Source organism: Exophiala viscosa, assembly GCF_022695815.1.
Source record: "Exophiala viscosa unplaced genomic scaffold EDD37scaffold_15, whole genome shotgun sequence".
Classification (NCBI taxonomy): Eukaryota; Fungi; Ascomycota; class Eurotiomycetes; order Chaetothyriales; family Herpotrichiellaceae; genus Exophiala; species Exophiala viscosa.
In genome coordinates this window covers 332,569-354,801 of record NW_026944367.1, presented here as the reverse complement: position 1 = coordinate 354,801, position 22,233 = coordinate 332,569, and the positions used below count along the sequence as shown (strand labels likewise).

Sequence of the window (22,233 nt, the reverse complement as noted above, 5' to 3'; positions counted from 1 at the left end):
GGGAGCTTACGAACACATGAGCTGTACAGAATATGAACTAGATGTGCAGACCTATTATTGACATGACACAATGAGCTAACGTCGTTATCGAATTGTAATGAGCGGCCACTCCGACGATTACATTTGAATACAGTTTTAGTGGCAATCGAGACAAGATGTGGTTCCTATGGATGTTCTCTTCGTCCGTGAGAGAATCCTTTCATTAGCATTAGTGATTGATTTGGTTGTACACATTCCAGTCAAGGTAGAAGCGGACATGGCACAAGGAGGACAAAACAAGTAATATTAGCAGGCTGAAAAAAAGCATACAACCCTCCTCATTACACCAATACGAGGCTAAACATCATGGACTTCAAATGCAAAACCAAATCAGACCCTGTAATTGACCTTCTTCACCTTCGCATTGACTCGACTCCGTGCGCGCGTCACAGGACCTTGTTGAGCCTGCTCTGCTTCTGCTCGGGCACGGGCTCGAGTTCTAGGTCCAGTATATGTAGTTGGTGCTGAGGCTTGAGGTTGACCCCGACGAGCTGCCCGGTTCAGCTGAAGTCTGGGAGTGACTCTCGGCTGCTTGACTTTGAGCGTGATCTTAGGCTGCCTAAGTTTCAAAGTGATCTTGGGCTTCTTTGTTGTCGGGGCTGGGGGAGGAGTGTCGTCGTCGTCGGGGCTGCTGGCGCTGTTGGTAATGGTGCTGAAGCTGGGACGTGGAGGGGTGCCGCGTGTGGAAGCGTATCCGAGGAATTCAGGTAGAGGAGCGGTTGACTTAGGGATTTTCACGGTCAGTTTTGGCCGTGATTGCTTTGTTGATGCGCCGGGGGCATTGTTAGCCTGGGTGATTTTCAAGGTTATCTTGGGTCGCGGTTGCTGGGATGATGCACCGTTCCGATTTGGAAGGCGTAGAGTGATCCTGGGACGACTTTGAAGGGGAGTCGGGTGGGATCTGGCTCTTGAACTGGGGGATGAGCTGGAAGGTGTGCTTCCCGAGCTGGAGCTATCGGTGTGCCTTCGCTTCGAAGGGCTTTCGTCGTCGCCTTCTGCCTCAGAGTCTCTCTTTCTCTTGGTTGGACTATCTGGTTGCCAGCCTGCCGGTGAAGGCTGTCGAGATCTTGTTGGTGTATCGGGCTGGAACGAGGGAGACCTTCGTCGAGAATGTGGCGATGGGCTTCCATTTGCTGGTCCTTGAGTGTTCCCGCCGGCGGTCTGGTTGGAAGCGTTAGCGCCAAAATTCGACAGGGCGCCCACCAATGCGTCGACTTGATTTTGTTGGGCTGCCGGCCTTTGCGACGGAGGCGGCTGGTATGGTAGGGAACTTGAAGAAGATCTCGTAGATCGTGTCGATGGCGAGGTGTCGTTTTCTCGGCTGGGTGCCCTCGCAGACCCATAAGGGTTGAGCTGTGCGGGAGGATTATGCCCATTTGGCTGTGTTGTGGCAGGCTGCTGGGGCCTGGGAGGTTGGATAGCAGCAGCATAAGGTGGCCATCGTGAGTTCTTCCGTGGAGGATCTTCTGGGACGTCAAGCAAGACAACCGGACGACCATCGGCTGAGCGCCATTTTCCTGGATGTTCATGAGTATTTACGACGCCGGTTTCAGGGTGGGTATAGTCAGTGGCATCCTTCGGGCTCATTGAAGGTGGATCCAGGGTGGCAGACCTGGCCTCAGGATTCCAGTTCACCTCTCGGAACCAAGGGTTCTCCCACGGAGAGCCTTCGACGTGATACGTATAGTTGTCGTCTTCCACCAACACGGGTGACCCTGTGTCATTGTCTCCGGCGGGGATATAGAATCGGTTAAAGGCCTCTGCAAATGGGTCTGGTCGCTCGGCTCCTCCAAAATTCCAGTGTATTTTCTGATGCCAGGTGCACATGGTATGGATTTCGCGAGTCTCTGTCACGACTGGCTGGCAACGCGGGATATTGTAGTAGTTGTACACGTAGGCATGAGGAGGATAACCCTGCGCGGCAGCATCCTCACATAGCTCAATGACAACGGGTCTCATTTGGCCTTTGCAATTGGGAACGTGTTCTCCCTCATAACTGTAACATTGAGTGAACACATACTGAAGAGTTTTGCACATCTTGAATCTTGCAATAAATTGATATTGGGGCTTTAGGCTGGTTTTCGGTATACTAGCATAGAAATCGAGTGCTAGAGGTGTAGTAAGGGGATACTCACAATCACATTGCCATCTTGCAATGGACCTACCTTTGAGGCTTCGAAGACTTCTTTGTCCCAGAAGTCGTTTGTCTGTAGCATTGTGAAGTTGACAATTGAGTCTTTGATAGTGGGGACTGAAGACAAACGGAGAACATAGGAAAGTGACAAAGTCCATGTCTGGGGTAAAAGGATGTCATTGTGGTGAAGGACAATGGAGCATTGGCCCAGTGGGTCGACAGGTGTCAATGATCGGGAGCTAGACGGTTGTTGACGGGGAGCTTGAAAGTCTGCTTGAGGCTGAGCAAGTAATATCCTGCAGGCTATAGGCATCATCATCATCGGCGCGCTTTGCAAGGCTTCGCAAAGCTGATATGTGAAGTACATGGTGTCATGTTCAAGAGTGGTCGATGACGGGAAGCTTCGAATGAGTAGAAACGGAGAAGAAAAAGGGGCGAGGCTCGGCAATGGAGAACACCACCAGCGGCCGTTGTCGCTTAGGTACACGTGATTCCGTGTTGTAACTCTATCCTGGGGCCTCGGTTTAACTAACGGTCTGTGCAACGTCGCCGGGAAGAACCGTGCTGTGCTGCAGGTCCGGGTGGAACTCCAGGAGGAGTAAAATGTAAACACACCACCCCGAACTGTACAACCACACCTGATTCTTTTCTGATGACCCCCACTGCTACTACTGCACCGTTATTTCCTTTCTGTCGCACCTGCACAGCACTTGCCCTTTCTGCTTCGACGTCGACAGATCAGCTCGAGTTCTTCACTACAGTCACTCTCTACAAAATTCCCAAATCTTTTTCTTCTTGTTCTCACATTCCTTTGCTTCTAGAGCCTGCATCGTTGCATCCGCCCCTCGCTGTGCGAGTATGGAATGTTAGTCAATTTCAATCTGATCGAATCATTCGTCAACCACCATCGACCTCTAACCGCCACCTTTTGCCTCGATACCAATGGTGCTTCTTGTTGCCGATAACCGAACCGCTCGATCGGAAAGGGAGAAATGAGTACATAATCACCCAGCATACCTAGCTATGGATGACGCTCATGCACATCCTCGCTCACCTGTCCACACCCTGCAGCGTACGCGGCCCCGGTCAACCACAGCCCTGAATACACTCGACCAGTGCACCTCGAATACAACACCAAAGTCGGCCCCTCACTCCCGCCAACAGCGCCTGCTACATACTCGTAATGCAAAATTTCCTGGCCAGAGATTATCTGTGAACGGCATCACCATACCCTTCCCTCGCCTAGTGCGGTCCGTTGAGAACGACAGTCATCATCAATATCCAACTTCACGATTAGCCAAGCAAGAAGACGATGGCGTTCAACCAGAGAACAGCCGGGATCTGAGTACTCCATCACCTAGATCCTCCATTTTGAATGAGATCACGAACTCCGGTTATTGTCTACGTGGATTGCAGAGAAGAGGTCCCATCCCAGTTTTTCAGGATTCGCAAGACAAAAATAGTCCCGACGGCACAAAGAATACATCCTCCATCTATCGTGACGGATCCAGCAAATTCCAGACGCCTTCGGTAACTGGTTCTGCTAGCGACACGCCCAGCATGGGTCTTAGAGAGGTCTCCGTGAACCTCCAGCGACAGTCGCCTCACAAGGACTCTCCATTGAATAGATCACTTCGGGGACATGCGCGCCGGAAGTCGTCCCTTGCCAAACCTCGATTCAACTCCGAGGACTACATTGAACACATTGAGAATGAACTTCAAACGGTCAAGGATGCTATGTATTCGCCCACAACCAACACATCATGGAAAGAAAAGCTCAAAAAGACGAAAGACGACAACGATCGGCTCAGAAAGGAGATCGAAAGCATGAGATCGTCTTTCGATATGGAAATGCAGCAAACTGTCGAACGCTCTACAGAAACAGAGGGAAGACTGAAGAGGAGAATTAAGGATCTCGAAGATGAAGTCGAGCTCAAAAAGTCAACCATCCAGGATCTGGAGTGCGACCGAGAAGAGGAAAGAATTGATCAAACTACCCTCGAAGCGTTTCGGACAAGGATCGACAAATTGGAAGAAGAAAAGGCCTCGCTCGAGATCACAAATGCGGGAATGATGAAGCGCAATGAGGTCTTGACTCAGCTCCTGGCACTTTCACCAACCAAGGCACACTACAGCTTCGAACTCCCCACTCCAAGAAGAAGAAGTGCACGCCCAATGTCTATGATCATACCTAAAATGCCTTCTTCCCCTGCAAGTCAGACACCGGGAAGCAGGTCAATACTAGTGTCTCCTCCGCTACCTGCCACGGAGTACTTCCCAGTCCAGGCTGCATCGTCTCCACTGGCCGCAGCCTTGGACAGCGTCAAAGCAAATGGTCCCGACGATCTGGAATCTCTCGGATCCGGATCCGGTGTGTCGTTATTGCAGCTTACAGGCATGCCAAGTCCCAGACGCTCAACGCTAGCTTCGCACAGCTCCCACAGCTCAGAAGTTCTTCCAGTTGCTCACCCAGAGGTTAGGCCTGCGGCGCCGACTCGACAGCCATCCAAGAGAAGACCTCGAAAATTCATGCCTGGCTCAACACAGTTGAAACCCTTGTTACTGCCGACATTCACCGCCGAAAACGGCAATCTGCCTTCAACCTCCCATGTTACTTCACCAAAACGACCTACCTCCAGTATCATCAGTTCAGGGCTTTCATACATTCCTCAGGCGGCCCCATCTTTACTGTCAAGCGGAACTAGGGAAAACGATCTTGTCGAGAGTGCTCCACCCAGTCCTTCAGACAATCCGAGCGAACAACCTGGTCCCCCTTTCCAGAGTCTCAATGAGGTCTTTGCAAAGGATGAAGAGACATGGCGCTCCAAAGCCGTAAACGACGCGTTCGCTAGACTGACGCAAGGATCCGAGACAGGTCAATATCAGACACCGAAACAACCAAGACATATAGGACAGGATGTCGAGGGACCAAGTCCGGACACTGACTACCGTCCACGGGTAAGTTCCTGGTTGCTGAGAACAATCCCAACACCGGCCCAGGACAAGCACCTTCAAGTCGACAATGACAGTGCCCTATCAGACTCCAAAGATGATGAAAACAACGACATGTTTCCGAGAAACTCAGCGCGTGATAGTGTATGGACCGTGCAGGATTTTGGCATCTCTCCCAGCACACAGCTAGATGATACTGTCGACATTCCACGTCCCCTGTTCTCACGAGTGCTGTCAGATTCTGAGGAGGCGGAACAATCACCACTTTGTTACGAAGACAACCAGTCTCCTCTAAACCTACGAAAGCGCTGTAAAGCGAACTCGACCTGCAAGAATCACGACGACCAGATCACCAAAGGTGACGCTCCCACTATCCCAGTAGTTGCAACTGGTGCTCGACACACGCTCAGCCCAAGTTCGGTCATTGACAGGGTAGGCAGCACAAATGAGGATCCCCCACGGAACCCCACTGTCAGACATAAGAGCGCTGCGAGGAAACGCGATCCGCTTGAAATGCTTCAACGGAGTATGGGGTCACGGGCTCTGGCGGCTATTACGATACGAACCGTGTACGCTACCTTGACGAAGTATACTTCTTACATTCAAAAATTCAAGCGAGATCCACTTGCCCTTGCTCGGCGAGTCATAGCAAATGCCTGGCGATCCAATTGGGCGATGTTTGGAAAGTTGAGTTGGTGGGTATTGGGACTCTTCATCGGCTACAAGCAATCAAATCCCGACCAGACTGAATGGAACTGGGATCAATACGATGGCGAGAGTATCGCCGATCGGTGCCTTGTGTCACAGGTAGACGACGCAAACGTCAATTTCGGTCCCGATCCGCCCGGTCCGCCACAAGGCTGGAACGGGCGGGAACGAGACGACCCTGCAAACAATGCGCCTCAGGATGTTCCCAAGCCTCCATCAACGGCGCCGAAAGCTGGCTGGGGCCGATCTCTATTTCTCTGGGGCAAGTTCAGTGTTGCAATCATGCTTGCCGTTGGTGGTGCTATCGTGAAAGGTCCAGGTGAGATGTTGCGCGAGACCGAAGAACGCCGAAGATCTCGCCCGAATAGTGTAGTGTCACCTCAAGTCACGCACACGAGCTCCCAGAAACGCCCGCTCGCAGAGCCAGGTGGGCCAGTCCAATCACGCAACACCAGGATACAAGACGAAGCTGCTGAAGTCATCCACGGCCACGACCTTTCCAGAACGAGAGACACGGTCCGGAAAGTTCGAAGTCACAGCTCTCCATCTCCGTCACCGCGTGGCTACCGCTTTGAACCTGGCACTGCAGAGCAAGGCATGCCTATCACCAAAGCAGACACAGTGATCTCTTCAATCGCAATAGGCGACACCTCCTTCGAAGTGGGCCACCATCATGTCCTTAACGATGAAACCCTGAAACCAACAAGGAATGGGCGTAAGGGACTCGAGTCTGTGTACACACCGTTGTTGTACGATGAACACAACCCAGCTGCGCGCACGCCAGACGTGTCGAACCTCGATCACTACAAGTGTGACAACGCTTCCTTTCTTCAATTGACGGAACCTGGATAGTCGTGGCCGGGTGTTGAATGCATGTCGCAAAAGTCGACAATCGTGGACTGAAAATGAATGAAGGGTACGAGCGACGATCAAGTGCTACACCTGTATGAATAATGAACTTTATGACTTGAACATTGCCTAGTATAGCGCCTTGCAATGATTCAGCATGGATACCCTGTACTATAATAGTACAATATGAGTTGGCTTATATAGCCGTCGCCTTAATGCGGATGGTTACAACTCCTCGAGCATGGCTTGGATGTTTTCCGTTATTGTGTAGCACATGCATCTGTATACGTGTCAGAATGACCTGTGGCCTTTTCTATAGATAGCAGGTCTTTCCTCGACTTGAGGAGATTTAGCATGCAATGTACAGTGATTGCCATTCCAGGCACTCTCGAGATGACGGGACATTCCAATGCTCAGTCTCTCATGATAACACGACTGGCTTGATCGAGCCAAAGTTCTTTCTCTATCTAGCAACAGACGCCGGTGTAGCGCACACCAGGCTCGCCAGACTAGCACACTAGTTGGCTGGTGTCCCTTGTTCGTTCGACTCCGAGGTAGGGACAGCGACAAACAGTGGCAGGGGCCTCGACTTGGGAAATGGGCACGACTGTTCCGTAGAACCTCCTGCTTGGAACTTGACAACCAGTATCGACGCATCGAGCCGGACTTGAGAGTAATTTTGGGGATGGATCGGGTTGTGATGATCAGCTGAGCCGGGTTTCGAGTACGACAATGTTTCGGACAACGGACTGGTGTGGAAGCCACTGGAGTCGATGCTACACTTCTTCTCGCTATCGCCGCCCTCTCTGCACGAGTCTGCAGCTCAAACCCATGTCATCGGGCCGATAGCCTCTGCTCCGCTCGGGTCGTGCTGGCTGCAACCGTTGTGCCGAGTGTTGTCTTGCCGGCCAAGTCGAAAGACACGATACGCTAGCATGTACTCTTCAAGCTGCACTCAGGAAGCCTTGCTTGCAGTGGTTTTTTTTCCAGCAGGCAATACTGCTCCAGGCGTCGTTGTTTCTCTCAGTCCTTCTCCTCCTTCTCACCATCCTTCAACTTCCCCTGCGCCCTCAACTTCCTCTTCTCCCCCACATCCCAATTATGCACCCTCGCAACCGCGACCTCCAGCGTCGTGACCTGCACCCTCAAAAACTCTAGATCCTCCTCCGCGGCTTTGAGCGAGTCTTTGGCAGTCTCTAGTTTCCCTGACAATAGTGTCTCTGCCTCGTCGAGCGGGTACGCGACCATCACGTTCGCTCCGAGCCACAGGTACACTTCGTCAATCTCGGCCGTTTTGATCTGGGCTTTGGCGTACAGGGTGTCTTGGAGACTGAATGTTGTCTCTATTGTGTCCTTGCTTTTGCTCTCGCCGTCGTCCAGATCATCCAAGTCGTCATCATCCTCGGTTTTGTTGGCCAGGGCTTGTCTCTTCTTCTTCAGAAACCTGACGACTTCGAGGGTGCGCTTCATTTCGGGTAATTTCTCTTTGAGACCAGCTTGCCGGCGCTCCACGTTCTGTTGCATGAAGGTGTATTTGGATATCATCTCTTGGAAGCGCTGGAGTGTCGACTCCACGTCTGAGAGGGACTTGACGTATTCGTTCACATTGCTCATGAAAGGGAAGCTGGGTATGCCTCGCGGGTTGGTGGTCGTGGTATCCATTGTCTTGCTGGGGGTGCAGGACTGGGGTTGAGGGTTGTTTGTAAGGGAATCTGGTCGACAAGGATGTCTTTACTGAGGTGGACAGTGCAAAGAGGCAGAGTCGTCGAACGGTGATTGTTGTATTCGAGAGATTTCGAGGGTTGTGGTGGTAGAACGAGGCTCGCTGGGATTTATTTTGGCTCAAAGCTCCGATACTGAGTGAAGACCTATTTTTCCCCGCAGACGTACTGTATGTTATACTCTACCACTTGTACCTATCACAGTAGCTGTGTGTACTCCCCGATGCCTCCCCTAATTGACCACGCAGAAATACGATCAAGAGAACAAATATCAGGAAGATGAAGCAATATCATTGCCCGCTAACAAAGTTACAATAATCCTCGCCTAGCAGCACTCCCGTGTAACACTACTTTTGCTCTTGAGAGCCCGACGTCTTTGTGACCAAATGTTTTCACAATGCCGCGAGGCTCAAATCAAACACATCCTGTGCTCTCGTAATCATCATGTTGTGTCATTAAACATTCCTTTGGAAATCCTCTTCCAATTCATGCAGTTTTGCGGTAGCAGTAGCCGCCTCCAATACGCCATTCAATCCAAAAACATTGCACTTCTGAGGCGAGCATTGTCTCCTACAGTGTTGCTTCTCATGCCCTCAAATTGGCATGGGAGGTCTGGCTTCTCAAATTGTGTTGGGATTCCCAGTCCTGTCTCCTCCTTGTCATCTCCTCTGCATCAAAGGCCGGTACTGCTTGGGTCGCGTAATCATTGCGGCTTGGGGGGCGTGAGCCACCGTTGTCGGCAAGGCCGACATTCGACCGCATCTTCCGAAGGCTTCGCTTGAAATTCAGACCACGATCCTTCGCAGGGGTTGGTGGTGGTTGATCCAGGTCGGTGGTCGGCACTGCATCGGTCGATTGTGCAGAAGCAGTGCGAGGCCGAGCGTCGTCTTTGATGTTGTTGCGACTCTTCATCTTCCGGAGTTCTCGAGCAATGCGCTCGAGGGTTGAGCCGGCAGTCTTCTGAGTCACCGTCACGTCATCATCTTTGGGTGGCGGCAACGGTTTGTCGGTCGATACTTTTCGAGTATTGTTACGGCTTGCATTGCTAAAGCTGCTGCTGGTACTCGGCCTCGTTCCATGGCTTTGACCCGAGCTGCGTTTTGAGGAGCTTGTGGAGCCAAAGGAAATGGCAGAGTCAACGTGTTTGCGACGTCCTTCCTCCTCAAACTCGACCGAGCTGAAGGATGCGGCAGTTGGAGAATAAGAAGCGCGGCCAGTGATATCGTAGCATTCATCGATCACACTGTTCGCCATACGGAGATAGTTGTCAACTGTCTCGCGAAACATCGACCATCCTGTAGCGTCGCCAGGTTTCTTGTTTTGATCCAGGAGCTTTGCAAGGACGGATGGACCCTTTTGCTCAACGGCAGTGATGTATCGGAAGAACTGACTGCGTTGTGATGACAAGACTTCCCGTGTCAACTGTGCTGTTGGCTGCACAAATTGAGCCGTTTGTAACCCAACGGGAGGGTACAAGGTATTGAGCATAGCAATGCAATTTGCCTTGTGGAAGGGGGTCAAGGAGAGTTCATTGACCAAAGTCCATCGTCTCAGCCCAACGTATACTTGAGTGTACAGGGCTTCGACCTTTCGTTCCTTGTCTTCGATCTCCGTGACCCAACGGAGGACACCGGGATACTTGCGTGCCAGTTTATCTCGGTGGCTAATGTCCTCTCTGTCAATGCCGAGTTTGTCGAGTGCCGCTACTACCTCTCGTCTTCGTCGAACCTCCAGGTCTTTGAGGTAATCCATTGCTGTCAGAGCTTGTGGGAAATCAACTTGGTCGAGTTCGGGAGGGAAACACCGTCGTACGAAGCTGGTGATGAAGCTTGGTGGTAACGAAGTCGGCTGAGATGGTTGTTGGGAGATGTGAGCCATCAAGTTTGCGCGTAACTGGGCGGCAGCAGTGATTGTAGTCATATTCTGGTGCTCATCAACAGCGTCTTGAGACTTTCGTGGAAAGGCATTGCCTGGCACCGAGCTCGATGATGGCAGAGTCGGAGATTGTGGTTGATGCTGTGTTGTGGCATTGAGAGTGTACATGGTGCGTAGAGGAAGCTCGTAGGTGCCGGGATATGCTAACAAATGCTCTAGAACCCATGGGTAGGCGGATCCTTGTGAGCCGTTTTCCCCTCCGGTTGAAGCCATATTGTCCATGGTAAGTCTTTTACACTTGTGTTGGTCAAAGGAGGTACTGCTCAGAAGAATGAATCCAGGTCCCAGATCTTCGGGTTAGGCACTTGAATTTCACTCCTTTGGAGACAGGTTGGTATTGTCGACCCTCTTTCACACGAAAGTCGTGGTACGATTACGTGAGGTACAGAGATAGAATTTTCGAGGTCCTACTCTTGTGGTTGTACTACCAACATCTGGGTCGAGTACCACCTGATCAGCGCCCAATTGTTTATCAACAACGCGGGTATTTGTCAACGCGCACAGAGATTGTAGGACCTGTGACGTTCGAGGGGAGAGGACGAGTTGTGAACAGTGCGTTGAACACGACAGGAAACTGGGGAAGGCAGTAAGTGGCCGGTGCACCAAAAACTCGGGGTCGAGATCGTAGTGTTGTAGTTCCAATCGGAAGAACGGCGTGGGAAGGCTAAGGATTGACGGCCGCTGTCAAAGTTGATGTTTAGAGCTGAGAACAACCCGGTTGCTTCTTGCACAATGAAGGAGAGGAGAGGTGTCTTCGTAAGGTGTGAATGAGTGACTGAAGACTTTTGGCGAGTGGGAAAGTCGACGAGCAAGAAACAGGGGAGTGAGTGTGGTATGAGGTTACGGAGTAGTGAGAGTGGTGGTGATATGTGTCTCGGGAGCTCGAAGTTTTTGAGGCTTGACCAGGACAAGGATCAATCGAGTAGAGTACTCCGTACCTGCAGCAAACACTAAAGAGGGCACTAGTTATAACGACCAAAAGGTGGAGAGTGGGAAGACGGGAAAAACATGAGTTCAACTGAGTTGATCAACAGACGATCTTCGACTACAAGCAGCTAGCTATCATCGTCAACAATCAACAGGATAGTGTCACTGGGTGTCAGTTCATGAATTAAACCCGAATACTCCCTACGCTACTACTACTACTGCTGCTACCACCCAATTTTGATGCCGTCTCAAATACTCAAACATCCTCCTGTTTGCTGTACGGACTCAGACTGCGTCCCTCGTCTACCCGTGTTTGCCCCGCGTCGATATCACACTCCTTATACGATATCAGCCTCCTGCACCGCAGGCATAACCTGTCTCGCCTCTCCTTTTCTGTTTCTCCGACCTTGACTCGATCAGTGCGCATAAAGAGAGACCTTGCTTTCCTCGGATATGCCCACTATTGATGGTACTACTGTTATGGTAGCGGAAGTATCCAACGCTACCTAAAGAATTCATCAAAATACCCCTTGGCTAGCATCAGACTGGAATCCCAGCCTTAAACTCCACTCCACATAACGATCCGCCTTGCCCCGATGGCTGGGTTCGCCGCAGTAATGGAACGCTAACACGCGTGCTGCCCATTCGGCTGTATCCAAATTTCCCTGGGCTTGTTTATCCGGGAAATAGGGCTTCAACTTAAACCGTGATAGGCGCATGTCATGTTCCTATCCCCTGCTTGAGTCGTTAGCTGTGGAAGGCCCTGTCACCGGAATCCAAGCCGAATAGACATGTGAAGCCCTTCAAAAACGGCCCGTCACTTCCATCATTCCTAACGTCCTGCCGAGCTAGCAATGATGAGGCAACACAGAAACAACGTCAGTTTTGGGACAGAGACGGTGCATGCAGTTTCCCTGTGGCATGTTTGGGCACCAACTTCAGGCTCATCACTACCACACATGTACGTACTGTTCTGCCTCACACAGGCACGAGGATCCATAACATCGACACAGTTCGCCGAGTCACCGAGGCTGATTTGGCCCCGATGCATGTCTTGCAGCTCTCCTAACTACCGCGTCTCTTTTTTGTCAATATTATGCAATCTTGTCTCTGCCAATGCAGCATGTTTGGTCTTGTTGTTGGAACCTTGAACGCGACATCAGCACCCAAAATCAACTGTGGGGGTTTGAATGACGCGCCAAGGCATTGGGAGAAAAACTCTGCGTGCTTCTTCCGAAGGCTTCCCTAACGCTTGCAGGGGTGACAATCGTTGTTCCTGCACCAGACCATACCAAGGATGGCTTCGCGTTGATGTCGGGCCCCCCTATTGACCATCCATCGTTGTCGCTAAAACAAATCTGGAAGACCTGGAGGAATATGCAGGGGCACGGCAAATCGCAACTGACGCGCGTAACTTTAACTTCTTCGCCGGCACCCCAATCCTCATCCGCTCACATTTTGTGTTTTAAGCTCTAAGTTACAAATGTGTGCTGCGCAGGCCCCAAGCCAAATCCGATGAGAGGACGGATACGGAGCACCTCTGACACATGTGATACAGAATACTTGCTCACCAAGTCGGAGCCCAAAATGTTGCGGCACGCAGACAATGATCTACATCTTAGGCTGTCAGGTAGGTGCCGTGAGAACGGGACACACTCACATCGTCTGCTGGCTAGAGCTAGGTATCGGTTGTGTACTATGTTAATCTGTGTACGTACACGAAGATATCTACGGGGTACCGACAAACTACTGTGATAGTAGTGCCCGGTCGTTCGATTTGCCCTGCCTTCAGGATAACTTAACGTTACACCTAACGTTACCAGGTCTGATGATGGTGAAGCTAATAAGGATACTCCACAGCCAAAAAGGCCCGGCGAATCAGTAACGGCTCCTACTGGTGTTAGCCGGGTCGACTGTCAGGCAACCAGGGCATCGATGTTGAATGATCTCGGTCGTTGCGTGACTGCTGACCGTGAAGGACTTCCGCCTCGAGGAGGAAAAGAATCAGGCCGCATACCGTGCCGCAACATTCGGTATTCGTCGGGTGATATCAAGTTGATATCAAGTCATTCGCCTCTGCTCCCAACTCAATAATGTCACACAATCAACGGGAAAGCTCTTCCCCTTTAGATCCGTTTTAGCATCTTTATTCATCACACATCACAACGGCAGGACTTACTTCGTTTTACACCAAGAAGTACTATGGTCCTGCGCGCTCCGCACAGAGCAACGACTTTGCAGCCGACCGACTTGTGATTCCCAGTGTGCTGTTCACATGTACCCAAAACGTGGATCGTTCACTCTTGAGGTATCCTTGACATATCTTCCAGTTCACTGGAGATCTAGTGGCAAGGTTGATCAATGCTTCTGGGCTCTGTCCCAAGTGTCCTTCGCGCCCTCGGACGGCTACGGCACGAGTCCCGTTACACTATCCTCTCCGCAGCAATTCAGGCCTGCTCGATCGCTGAAGATGTGCAGTCCCGTGTTGATCTTCATACACTTATTCCAAGATACCAATAAGAGGTGGGTCATCTAGACTCGACCAGCGTCCCGGTCCACAACAGTTCGCCTAACACAATTCTTCGGAGTAGGGCGGGCAGGCTAAACATACCAAGTTACCAAGTCCCATATTCCTAGTTGCCGATCACCATCCCATTTAAGAGCCGTCTTTCTGGACAAACTTAGGAACATCCTTGTCGATGACTCAATTGGATTGTTCACCTTCCTAACTCATACAGTATGTGCAAGGTATCTCCCAAGGCATCGGCACTTGCTTTATACACGACCAAGTTACAGGATGTACTCGTACGAAATACTATTGACTGGTGACACTACCACCAACTCACAGGACTGGCAGTATCAGACAAAGTAATTTCAAGATTTGTCAAATTCATACACTGCTGGAGTCGCCGGACTCCTCAACATCCTCTGACCCTTCAAGGTCACTCAGTGCCCACTCACCCAAGAACCCTTCTTCTCGGACAGGGCTGCTCAGACCAACCCCGTTGTTCTTCGCCCATTGCAGGATCTTGGATCTCTCCACTATCATAGTAGCCAGTTCTTCTGGCTCCGGCTGATCAGCATGACTCGCAGACCCGTTCATTTCATTCGAAACCTTTCTCTTCCGTTTCGGCAAGACAACTTTGCAGACTCCCATTTCGGTCAGAGCGGCAACGATGTCTTCCGGCAACATGCCTGTGCGACTTCCGATGTCCTTGACAGTCATTTCCTCCTTTCTTGGGTTGACCGTCCTCTTCCTAGCTTTGTGGAAAACTCTCTTTCCATCAGCATCTGCACTTTGACCCATGAAGAATCGCGCGATACGCTCCGACCAGAATCTCAGGTAGCTTTTGCGACCCATAGCACTAAGTGGCTTCTCAGGACCTCCGATGATGCCTCCTTCCCACTCCCATCCGCTGAGTTTGTATGACACTGCCATCAGCAACTGACCGAGTTGTCGGTGCTGGAAAGGTGGGAATATCAAGATGCAAGCCAGATTGTTCGCGTCCCATGACAAATTCTCCTTGGAGAAGAATCCCAGCACCTGCGTCTCGTGAAAAATGTCATCTTCGAGCACAGATGAGCTTCGCTTCCGTCCTCGGCCTTTTGTGGCTGGCGCGATACCAGCTGGCTTCGTGTACGTCAAAGCGTAGTATTTGAACCCAGTCGTGTCGAAGAAGACGCTCTTCTGCTCGAGGAACAATTTCCCGAACAGGGACAAGTTCTGGCAATAGAGCTTTTCCTTTTCGCCGTCAATCTCCCACACGGCGTGGCCTTCCCATTCGTACACCTTGAACGCAGACTCCGGGACGGGCTGTGTCTCTAGACCTTGCTCACGACGGTTGCGGTGATGTTGCAGATGTTGCATGAAGTCATGCTCCACAGGTGTGTAGCGAAAGCAGAACGGGCAGACGTACAGGCGACGGCATTGCGGTTGATCGCCATTTATAGTATGCACGCTCGCGTTTCGAAGGTCTGCTGCCGTTCCAGTGTGTTTAAGCGGCACGTGCTGATGTTCAGGACCAAGAATGATATTGTCCGGATAGGGGGAGTAGTACCAGGTGTCGAAGAGTAATTCACCAAAGACGACCTGGCCGATGTTGCGATTCAGGACTCTCAGTGATGCGCGACTTGCGCGATGGGGCGACCCCTCTTGAAGGACTGATGTCGCCTCAACTCCCACCACCGATGGCATGGTATGGATCATCCAAGCAGAACAGAATCCTGCTGGATCACCCTTCAATGATTCACCTTCTCATTGTTGACAGATGGCGCCACGGAAAGGGCTGCTTTACAGGTGCTTCACTTTTGAACCTACCTGGGTCAATGTCGATGTTTGTGCCCGGCAGTCATTAGATGTGGTCCCCTGAGGTGCTGACGCTGCTGTAGTGGTCATGTGACAGCGGGCACTGGAGAGAGGTTTCTAGTAAAGCGGCGCTTGGAGGCAACCGTGCATTTGGCGACGGCAGGCCAAGAGGACAGATCGAATGAACCAACGACAACAATAGTAACATTCACTCACTACATTCCTTCGCTTCTTGATTCTCCGCTCACAGTGCTTCCCACTTGTAATTGTTGGAATTTCGACTCGGCCTGCACTTGAAATCCAACTTGCCACTCGTTATGCCACGATGATACTCCAAATCCAGCGCCTCGGCCTGCTCGCCGCCCTTCTTGGGCTCGCTTTCGCTTCCCTCTGTGCAGCTGAGGCTGTCGACATTCCGCCTGACGCTTCACTATCGTCCCTGGTGGCCTCGGGCAAAGCTGCCCGCTCTCGAGGTGCCAACAGTGAAGCCCTAGCATACTTCGATGCCGCCGTGTCCAAAGACCCTTCAGACTATATCACTCGCTTCCAGCGTGGAGCGACATACCTGTCCCTAGGGAGAAATGCACAGGCAGGTATCGATTTCGATGCTGTACTGAAGATCAAACCGGGCTTCGAAGGGGCGTTGATGCAGAGGGCGAAGATAAGAGCAAGAAACGCAGATTGGGCTGCTGCTAGAGAGGACTATCTCGCACTAGGAAACAAGGCTGCGGAAGATCTGACACAACTCGACGAGGCAGAAGGCGCAGCATACCTGGCATCTGAAGCGGAGAAGAAGCAAGATTGGGAAGCATGCATCAATCAAGCTGGCATCGCGATCATGACCGCTGGGACAGCCTTGTCTCTACGTCAACTGCGAGCACGGTGTCGCTTTGAACGTGGCGAGGTACAGGAAGGCCTAAACGATCTTGCCCACGTGCTCCAAATCCACCCAGGTCTCGTTGAACCCCACCTCCAGATCTCAGCCATGATGTTCTACAGCTTGGGGGACACGGAACGCGGTTTGACACAAGTGAAGAAATGCTTGCACTCCGATCCAGATTCGAAACCATGCAAGTCTCTGTTTCGAGAGGAGAAGGCCATATTGAAAGAGATAGAGAACGTCAAGAAGCTCGTGGAGAAGCGCCAATTCAACTCGGCAAGTAAGTTGCTTGTGGGCAAAGACACCGAGGACGAGCCTGGGCTATTGTCAGAATTGAAGACCAATATCGACGCGCTGCGCTCAAGCGGCATCATCCACCCTAAGGCTCCGTCCGAGCTCTACACTATGCACCTGGAAAAGACATGCGAAGCGTACCTATCACTGAACAATATGAACAAAGCCGGGAAATATTGCTCCGATGTACTTTCCTCGAATCCCACTTCACTTCAAGGTCTCCTCTATCAGGCCCAAAAGCATATGGAGAACGAAAACTACGACGCAGCAATAGCCTCACTTAGCACAGCCAAGGACAATCATCCAGACGCTCAGAGCACGATCAACCAGAAACTTCAGGATGCTCAGCTAGCCCTCAAACGCAGCAAGATAAAAGACTACTACAAAGTCCTCGGAGTGTCTCGAGACGCGGACGAACGAACAATCAAAAAGGCTTATCGCACGGCGACCAAGACCTATCATCCCGACAAGGCGGCCGCAAAAGGCGTACCAAAAGAGGACGCGGAGAAGAAAATGGCCTCCATCAACGAAGCATACGAAGTCCTCAGTGATCCCGAGTTGAAAGCCAGGTTTGACAGAGGCGATGATCCAAACGACCCGCATGCAAACCAAGGCGGGCAGCCCTTCCAGGGAAGTCCATTCGGCCAAGGCGGACAACAATTCGTCTTCCAACAAGGTGGTCAGGCTGGTGGTCAGAGACAATTCAAATTCTCGACTGGTGGCGGAGGTGCAGGGGGCTTCCCCTTTGGAGGCTTCCCCGGTTTTGGATGAAGATGGCTAGTTTGGCTCGTTTTTAGAGCCTCGCACCAATCACCCTCGTGACATTTCCACTAATGCGTACCCCCTGTCGCACCATCGCCGGCTGGCTCACGGGATCAGCATCACATTCATCACAGTGCCTGGTCTCTGCTCATGCAGGCACTTTGGTTCTTTCATCACAGCCTGTGGTCTACAGGCTGGCTGGACCTTACTCATTTTCAAGGGAGACGTCCGCGGCGACCCAGATTTCTTAGCGACGTCGGGCTAGTGTAGGCACTACTGCCGCGATGTGCTGTGCATATTGGGCATCACAATTATCAACGATTCTACAGCCAGCATCCTGTCTTCATCGAGGTTGAGGCAAACCCCAGCTCGTTGCAGCCGTGGTCAGTGTTCTCATTGCTGGATTCCAAGAGGGGCCAGCCAAAGTCACACCACAATAAGCAGCGACATGCACACAGAAGAACCTCTCCGAATGGCCATGACCTCGAACCACTTCACAACTGCTGCCGCAGGGGCATGAGAGAGAGAGATGAGACGCGCAAGCCTCACTTATTATCATACACAGCATTGCGCGGACGGAGCAGTCTCGCTCGAGACCGAAGGCCGCGCATTGCTGCACATGAATTGAATCGGCCTGCGCCGCAGATGGTGGACAGTCACTGTGCACGCTGATGACTCTGAAGAGGCCCAGTCAAACCCGGCTGTCTCACAGTCTTACGAGAGAACCAGGGTCTGCTCTTGGATTTCTCTATTTCGCCCCATGTTCGGGAAACCGATGCTCCGGATGGCATTGACAGCTGGGAACTTACAGGCAGTAAGGCAGTGGATTGCTTGTGCATGTCATGGGTGAAGGTCATCACTCATAGGATTCAACGTTCCGTGGAGAAGCGAAGTCGCCCATCTTGCATATGTGGCAATTTGTTCTCCCAAGGAGACTTGAAGCAGCGCAGAGATATTCAAGTAGACTATCGGGTATGGACTTGTAGAGCTACTGCTACAGTATCAATCAAGCTTACTCCAATAAGTCTACAGGCGCGATGATGGGCCCAGGCTTTGACAGCAGGTCTCGATTGCACAGCCGCAGACATTATTTAAGACCTATCCTTCAATCGGGCTTGGGTTCATCCCTATCGTATTCAGCGTATCTTGTACTCATTGCTAGCTCGTTCAGCACTGTCACTTTTCTTGTCTTTAAATGACCTCTCCGCATGATAGAACAACCGTTTGTATGTTATTTCGTCCCTGCTAATGTAGAGCCCTTTTTGCTGTGTTGCAGTATCATCCCTTATTCACTGCTGAAGTCATCCGGTGCTTCCTGCTCAAGTCATCACTACAGTGAAACCAGCGGAAAGCAATGCCTGTCGCCTTGACTCATCACCCGTTGTCGCGCTATTATTCAGTTTCGAATCTTCCTGGACGAAATACGTTCCAATCCTGCTTCGCAAGTATTGTTGTACCAATTCATACTCAAGCTGTCCAGCCAGAAAATGCTGATTTGTCCTTTCACATTGGCATAGAAGCTCAAAGTCGACATCTTGTAGAAGAGATAGTTGAATGTGATCTCTGTGAGTTGGCAGTTCTGGAAATTAGGACATGGCGGGATGGGAAAATGTTGCGTAGCAACCACAATTTCACTCTGAGTGTCGTTGTTCCATTGGTACGCTGTGGCAACGAAATCGCAGGTGTCTGTCCAATTGGTGTCACCATTGTCACATCCAACCCAGGCAGAATAGGCAGTGAACCAATATGCGTTGTCGTACGCACGTGGACCGGCACCGAAAGAGCTTGGTGGGATGAGACCAGCATCTGGAGAACCAGTGTCATTGTTGGCTTGAGATGGCACGAATTCAGCAAGGTGGGAACCAGCTTGAGGTGGATATGGCTCGGTAGGTGGAGGTACATAAGACCATCCATTTCCCCAGAAGAAATGCTCATAGGGATTGAAGATGGGTGGGAAGGCCGCAGTATCATTGTCCGATGGGGAGTAGGCTGGAAGGTCGTCGAACTTTGTACTGTCAGCACATCTCTAGATAGGAGCTGTTAAGATGACTTACGCCGATCATGAAAGGTCCAGATTGGCCACAAGCTGTGGTGGGTGCAGCAGATGCTGCAGAAGGCTGCACAATGGTCGACGTTTCACTTGTGGTTGATTGCTCGGACGTGGAAGTAGGTGCTGCCACAGTGCCGATGCCGGGTATGTATGTGGGTGTTGCTAGCAAAAAGTCAGCATATCCAGTGACCCATTGCCAAACATGGCACGTACTGGTTGTCTCCCAGGAAGTGTAAGTCAGAGTTGTTGTTCCATCCCAGTTGTTACACCAGCCGACTTGCTGACCATTGATGGTCGCAGTGATCCACACACATGTCTGTCTCTTTTCGACATCACCGTTGTTGATGGATGGGTCGGGGGTGTCATAACCATACTGATCGGATGAGCCAGGCAGACCATATGCAGGCGGCACGTATCCATAGGTTGGAGCAGAGGTTACGCTGATCGTAACGTTCTCAGTAATCGTGGAGATGGTATTGATTACAGTGCTGGTGGAGGTCACACCATACGGGGAAATTGTGCCTGCAGTGCCTGTTGGAGCTACCAAAACAGATGAGGTAGTGCCTGCGGTACCGGCGGCAGCTGTCCATCCATATGCGTTTGCGCTTGTGCTATTCCAACCTCCTGATGGAGCGCTGAATGGTGCACGGACAGTGCTGCTTGCTGAGAGGCCTTTACCCTGGGTGGACGCCTGAATAGGCAAGACAGTGACAGTGGTCACTTCCGCTTGAATTGAAGCCGAAGGGGTAAAACTCCAATCAGTCGTGGCTGGACCTGCAGAGATGTAGAAGACTGATTCGCCATATGGATTGGTGTTGGGGACCTCCGTGGCCACGTAGCCTGACACGCTGATAGTATGAGTGAACTGAGTCGGAGTTGGATCTGGGATGTCAGAGATAGGCAGCAACTCGCTCTGTTCAATGACTTGGTCCGTATCAATTGAGGCCATATACGCTGCAATCGAGCTCGGGTCTTGATCAAGCACTGTGATTACTCCGGGAGCATTCGTCTGGGTGATGGTAACGGTGACAGAGGGCAGGTAGACGAAGATAGGTGAACATAATGGAGTTGCAGGCCTAAACATCTCAAGTCAGTGACTTTAATCTATGACCTCTTGCCATACAATGTCTTGTGATGGGCTCTTTTCACTTACATCCATGGCGGAGTGTCCGTATCAGTGTCAGTATCTTGTCTGATTGGCAACCTAGCAGCTGTACAGAGTCCAGAGACCGCTCCAAGAAGGAGAATCGACTGTACGAGTCTCATCCTTAGACTGTGACAATGGTTGTTCGGGTCGTTTTGTTTGTGTGATGATCTTGTTTGTCTTTGTAGTGAGTGACTCGGTGAGAGAAAGGTGATGGCGAACAAGGGAATAGCTGGACAGGCGGGATCGACGTCTTGAGAACCGACGTAACGGGACTTGTATCTCGAAAGAAGGGAATGACAGAAGAGTGATATCGTCGAACGGAAGGGAGAAAGAAAGTGGAAGATTGACGATGGCGAGAGGGAAAGAATGAAAGGTGAATTGCTGGAATTATGAAGAATCTCAAAAGTGCAGTCACTACTCACATTGACCTGCAATCTCCCTAAGGCGCAGGCAAGAGGACCTCACCTCATCTGCATTTGACCAATAGCAATACTATTTCCTCATTTCAGTCTGTTCAGTTTGTCACCGCCTGAATTCTCAGTCGCATTCCGTTCTGGCTCCCATGCTCCATCCTCTTGACCCTCTTTCCTTCATGCCTGTTTCCCTGATGAAATCGAAGTAGCCAGCTTTGCTTTTGTAGCAATCAACCATCTCCTGTATGTCAAGCATGTTCAGCCTCGAAATGCAGCCACAGAAACGGCATAGAACGCACGTGGAAGCGGCTGTCTGAGATCGAAACATGACACCCTGCGGTGTTGCGTGCCTCGTGTCACTTACTGGTAGTATCTGTACAGCTCAGATCTCCATCGCAATCACAGCCGCCTTCATGGTCATCGTACCTCGATCAGCATCCTTCCGCAGTCCCGGGAATTCTGGCTGGTTGTGCTCCCATCCATTCCACTTCAACATTGCAGTTGCAAATGTTTGCTCTCACCCGGTTGGGTCGAGACTAAAGCCACTATCGTCCATATTGCAGGCGAAGAGAAACCTGGTGGATGTGAACAAATTTCCAAATCCATCGGGTACCTGCAGCAAGCTTGTAATGCTATAAGATTTAGTTACACAGGCCGATTGAAAGACTTCGTCACAGTTTTCCAACGCCGCCAGAAGGAATTTGTGGCGTTATGATAAATTTGAGCTGACGACCAGAACATTCCTTCGGTTGCTGTTCTCAGAAAGCCATCTGCGGCTCCGCAAAAAGATGTACACTCCGGAAGGGTATAGCAACCTCATGTCAGCAGTTGTCGCACAAGCAATGTGGCCTTTACACATTTCTCGACCGCTGTAGACAGGGCATGCACTCCTTCATGGCCGACACCGCACGCGAGGAACTACAACGTGTATGTCGATCTATCCCACTGAAGTGGTGTCGTCGCATTCGACATCAAGAATAGCGATGTTGTCTGCAGTCGAAAGAGACGTGACGTTGTGTTGCTTTAGCTTGGTCACGTGTAGACATAGGCGCTGCTTTTGGCCCTAGTACTTTCCAACCAATATAAAGATCAGCAGTAGGGCAAGTTGATACCACA

The 22,233-nt window shown here is 51.2% G+C and overlaps 8 protein-coding genes across 8 annotated transcripts; 3 read left to right on the top strand and 5 right to left on the bottom strand.

Annotated features, from left to right (window-relative positions):
• Positions 1-369: 369 nt before the first annotated feature.
• Positions 370-2,076, bottom strand: EDD37DRAFT_669696 (uncharacterized protein; the record flags this gene model as incomplete). Its single annotated transcript, XM_062819345.1, has 1 exon — positions 370-2,076. One exon carries the CDS (start codon positions 2,074-2,076, stop codon positions 370-372), a length of 1,707 nt encoding a protein of 568 aa, XP_062665757.1.
• Positions 2,077-3,196: 1,120 nt separating this feature from the next.
• On the top strand, positions 3,197-6,685 carry EDD37DRAFT_654429 (uncharacterized protein; the record flags this gene model as incomplete). The annotated part of the gene is made up of 1 exon (XM_062818684.1): positions 3,197-6,685. One exon carries the CDS (start codon positions 3,197-3,199, stop codon positions 6,683-6,685), a length of 3,489 nt encoding a protein of 1,162 aa, XP_062665756.1.
• An 837-nt stretch (positions 6,686-7,522) lies between these two features.
• On the bottom strand, positions 7,523-8,645 carry EDD37DRAFT_195647 (Prefoldin subunit-domain-containing protein). The gene has a single exon (XM_062810136.1). The coding sequence runs from the start codon at positions 8,342-8,344 to the stop codon at positions 7,706-7,708; it is 639 nt and encodes a 212-aa protein (XP_062665755.1). The 5' UTR covers positions 8,345-8,645; the 3' UTR covers positions 7,523-7,705.
• A 343-nt stretch (positions 8,646-8,988) lies between these two features.
• Positions 8,989-10,560, bottom strand: EDD37DRAFT_570436 (uncharacterized protein; the record flags this gene model as incomplete). Its single annotated transcript, XM_062814278.1, has 1 exon — positions 8,989-10,560. The coding sequence occupies one exon, from the start codon at positions 10,558-10,560 to the stop codon at positions 8,989-8,991; it is 1,572 nt and encodes a 523-aa protein (XP_062665754.1).
• A 3,595-nt stretch (positions 10,561-14,155) lies between these two features.
• EDD37DRAFT_654426 (histone acetyltransferase) lies at positions 14,156-15,460 on the bottom strand (the record flags this gene model as incomplete). The annotated part of the gene is made up of 1 exon (XM_062818683.1): positions 14,156-15,460. One exon carries the CDS (start codon positions 15,458-15,460, stop codon positions 14,156-14,158), a length of 1,305 nt encoding a protein of 434 aa, XP_062665753.1.
• A 299-nt stretch (positions 15,461-15,759) lies between these two features.
• EDD37DRAFT_195574 (DnaJ protein, subfamily C, member 3) lies at positions 15,760-17,683 on the top strand. Its single transcript, XM_062810135.1, has one exon. It carries the CDS (start codon positions 15,897-15,899, stop codon positions 17,514-17,516), a length of 1,620 nt encoding a protein of 539 aa, XP_062665752.1. The 5' UTR covers positions 15,760-15,896; the 3' UTR covers positions 17,517-17,683.
• A 1,220-nt stretch (positions 17,684-18,903) lies between these two features.
• Positions 18,904-21,013, bottom strand: EDD37DRAFT_698293 (uncharacterized protein; the record flags this gene model as incomplete). Its single annotated transcript, XM_062820178.1, has 4 exons — positions 20,711-21,013; positions 19,771-20,633; positions 19,562-19,719; positions 18,904-19,533 (listed from the first exon to the last, which is right to left on the bottom strand). The coding sequence occupies exons 1-4, from the start codon at positions 20,821-20,823 to the stop codon at positions 18,904-18,906; spliced, it is 1,764 nt and encodes a 587-aa protein (XP_062665751.1). The 5' UTR covers positions 20,824-21,013.
• A 71-nt stretch (positions 21,014-21,084) lies between these two features.
• EDD37DRAFT_642448 (uncharacterized protein) lies at positions 21,085-22,075 on the top strand. Its single transcript, XM_062817367.1, has one exon. The coding sequence runs from the start codon at positions 21,444-21,446 to the stop codon at positions 21,753-21,755; it is 312 nt and encodes a 103-aa protein (XP_062665750.1). The 5' UTR covers positions 21,085-21,443; the 3' UTR covers positions 21,756-22,075.
• Positions 22,076-22,233: the final 158 nt, after the last annotated feature.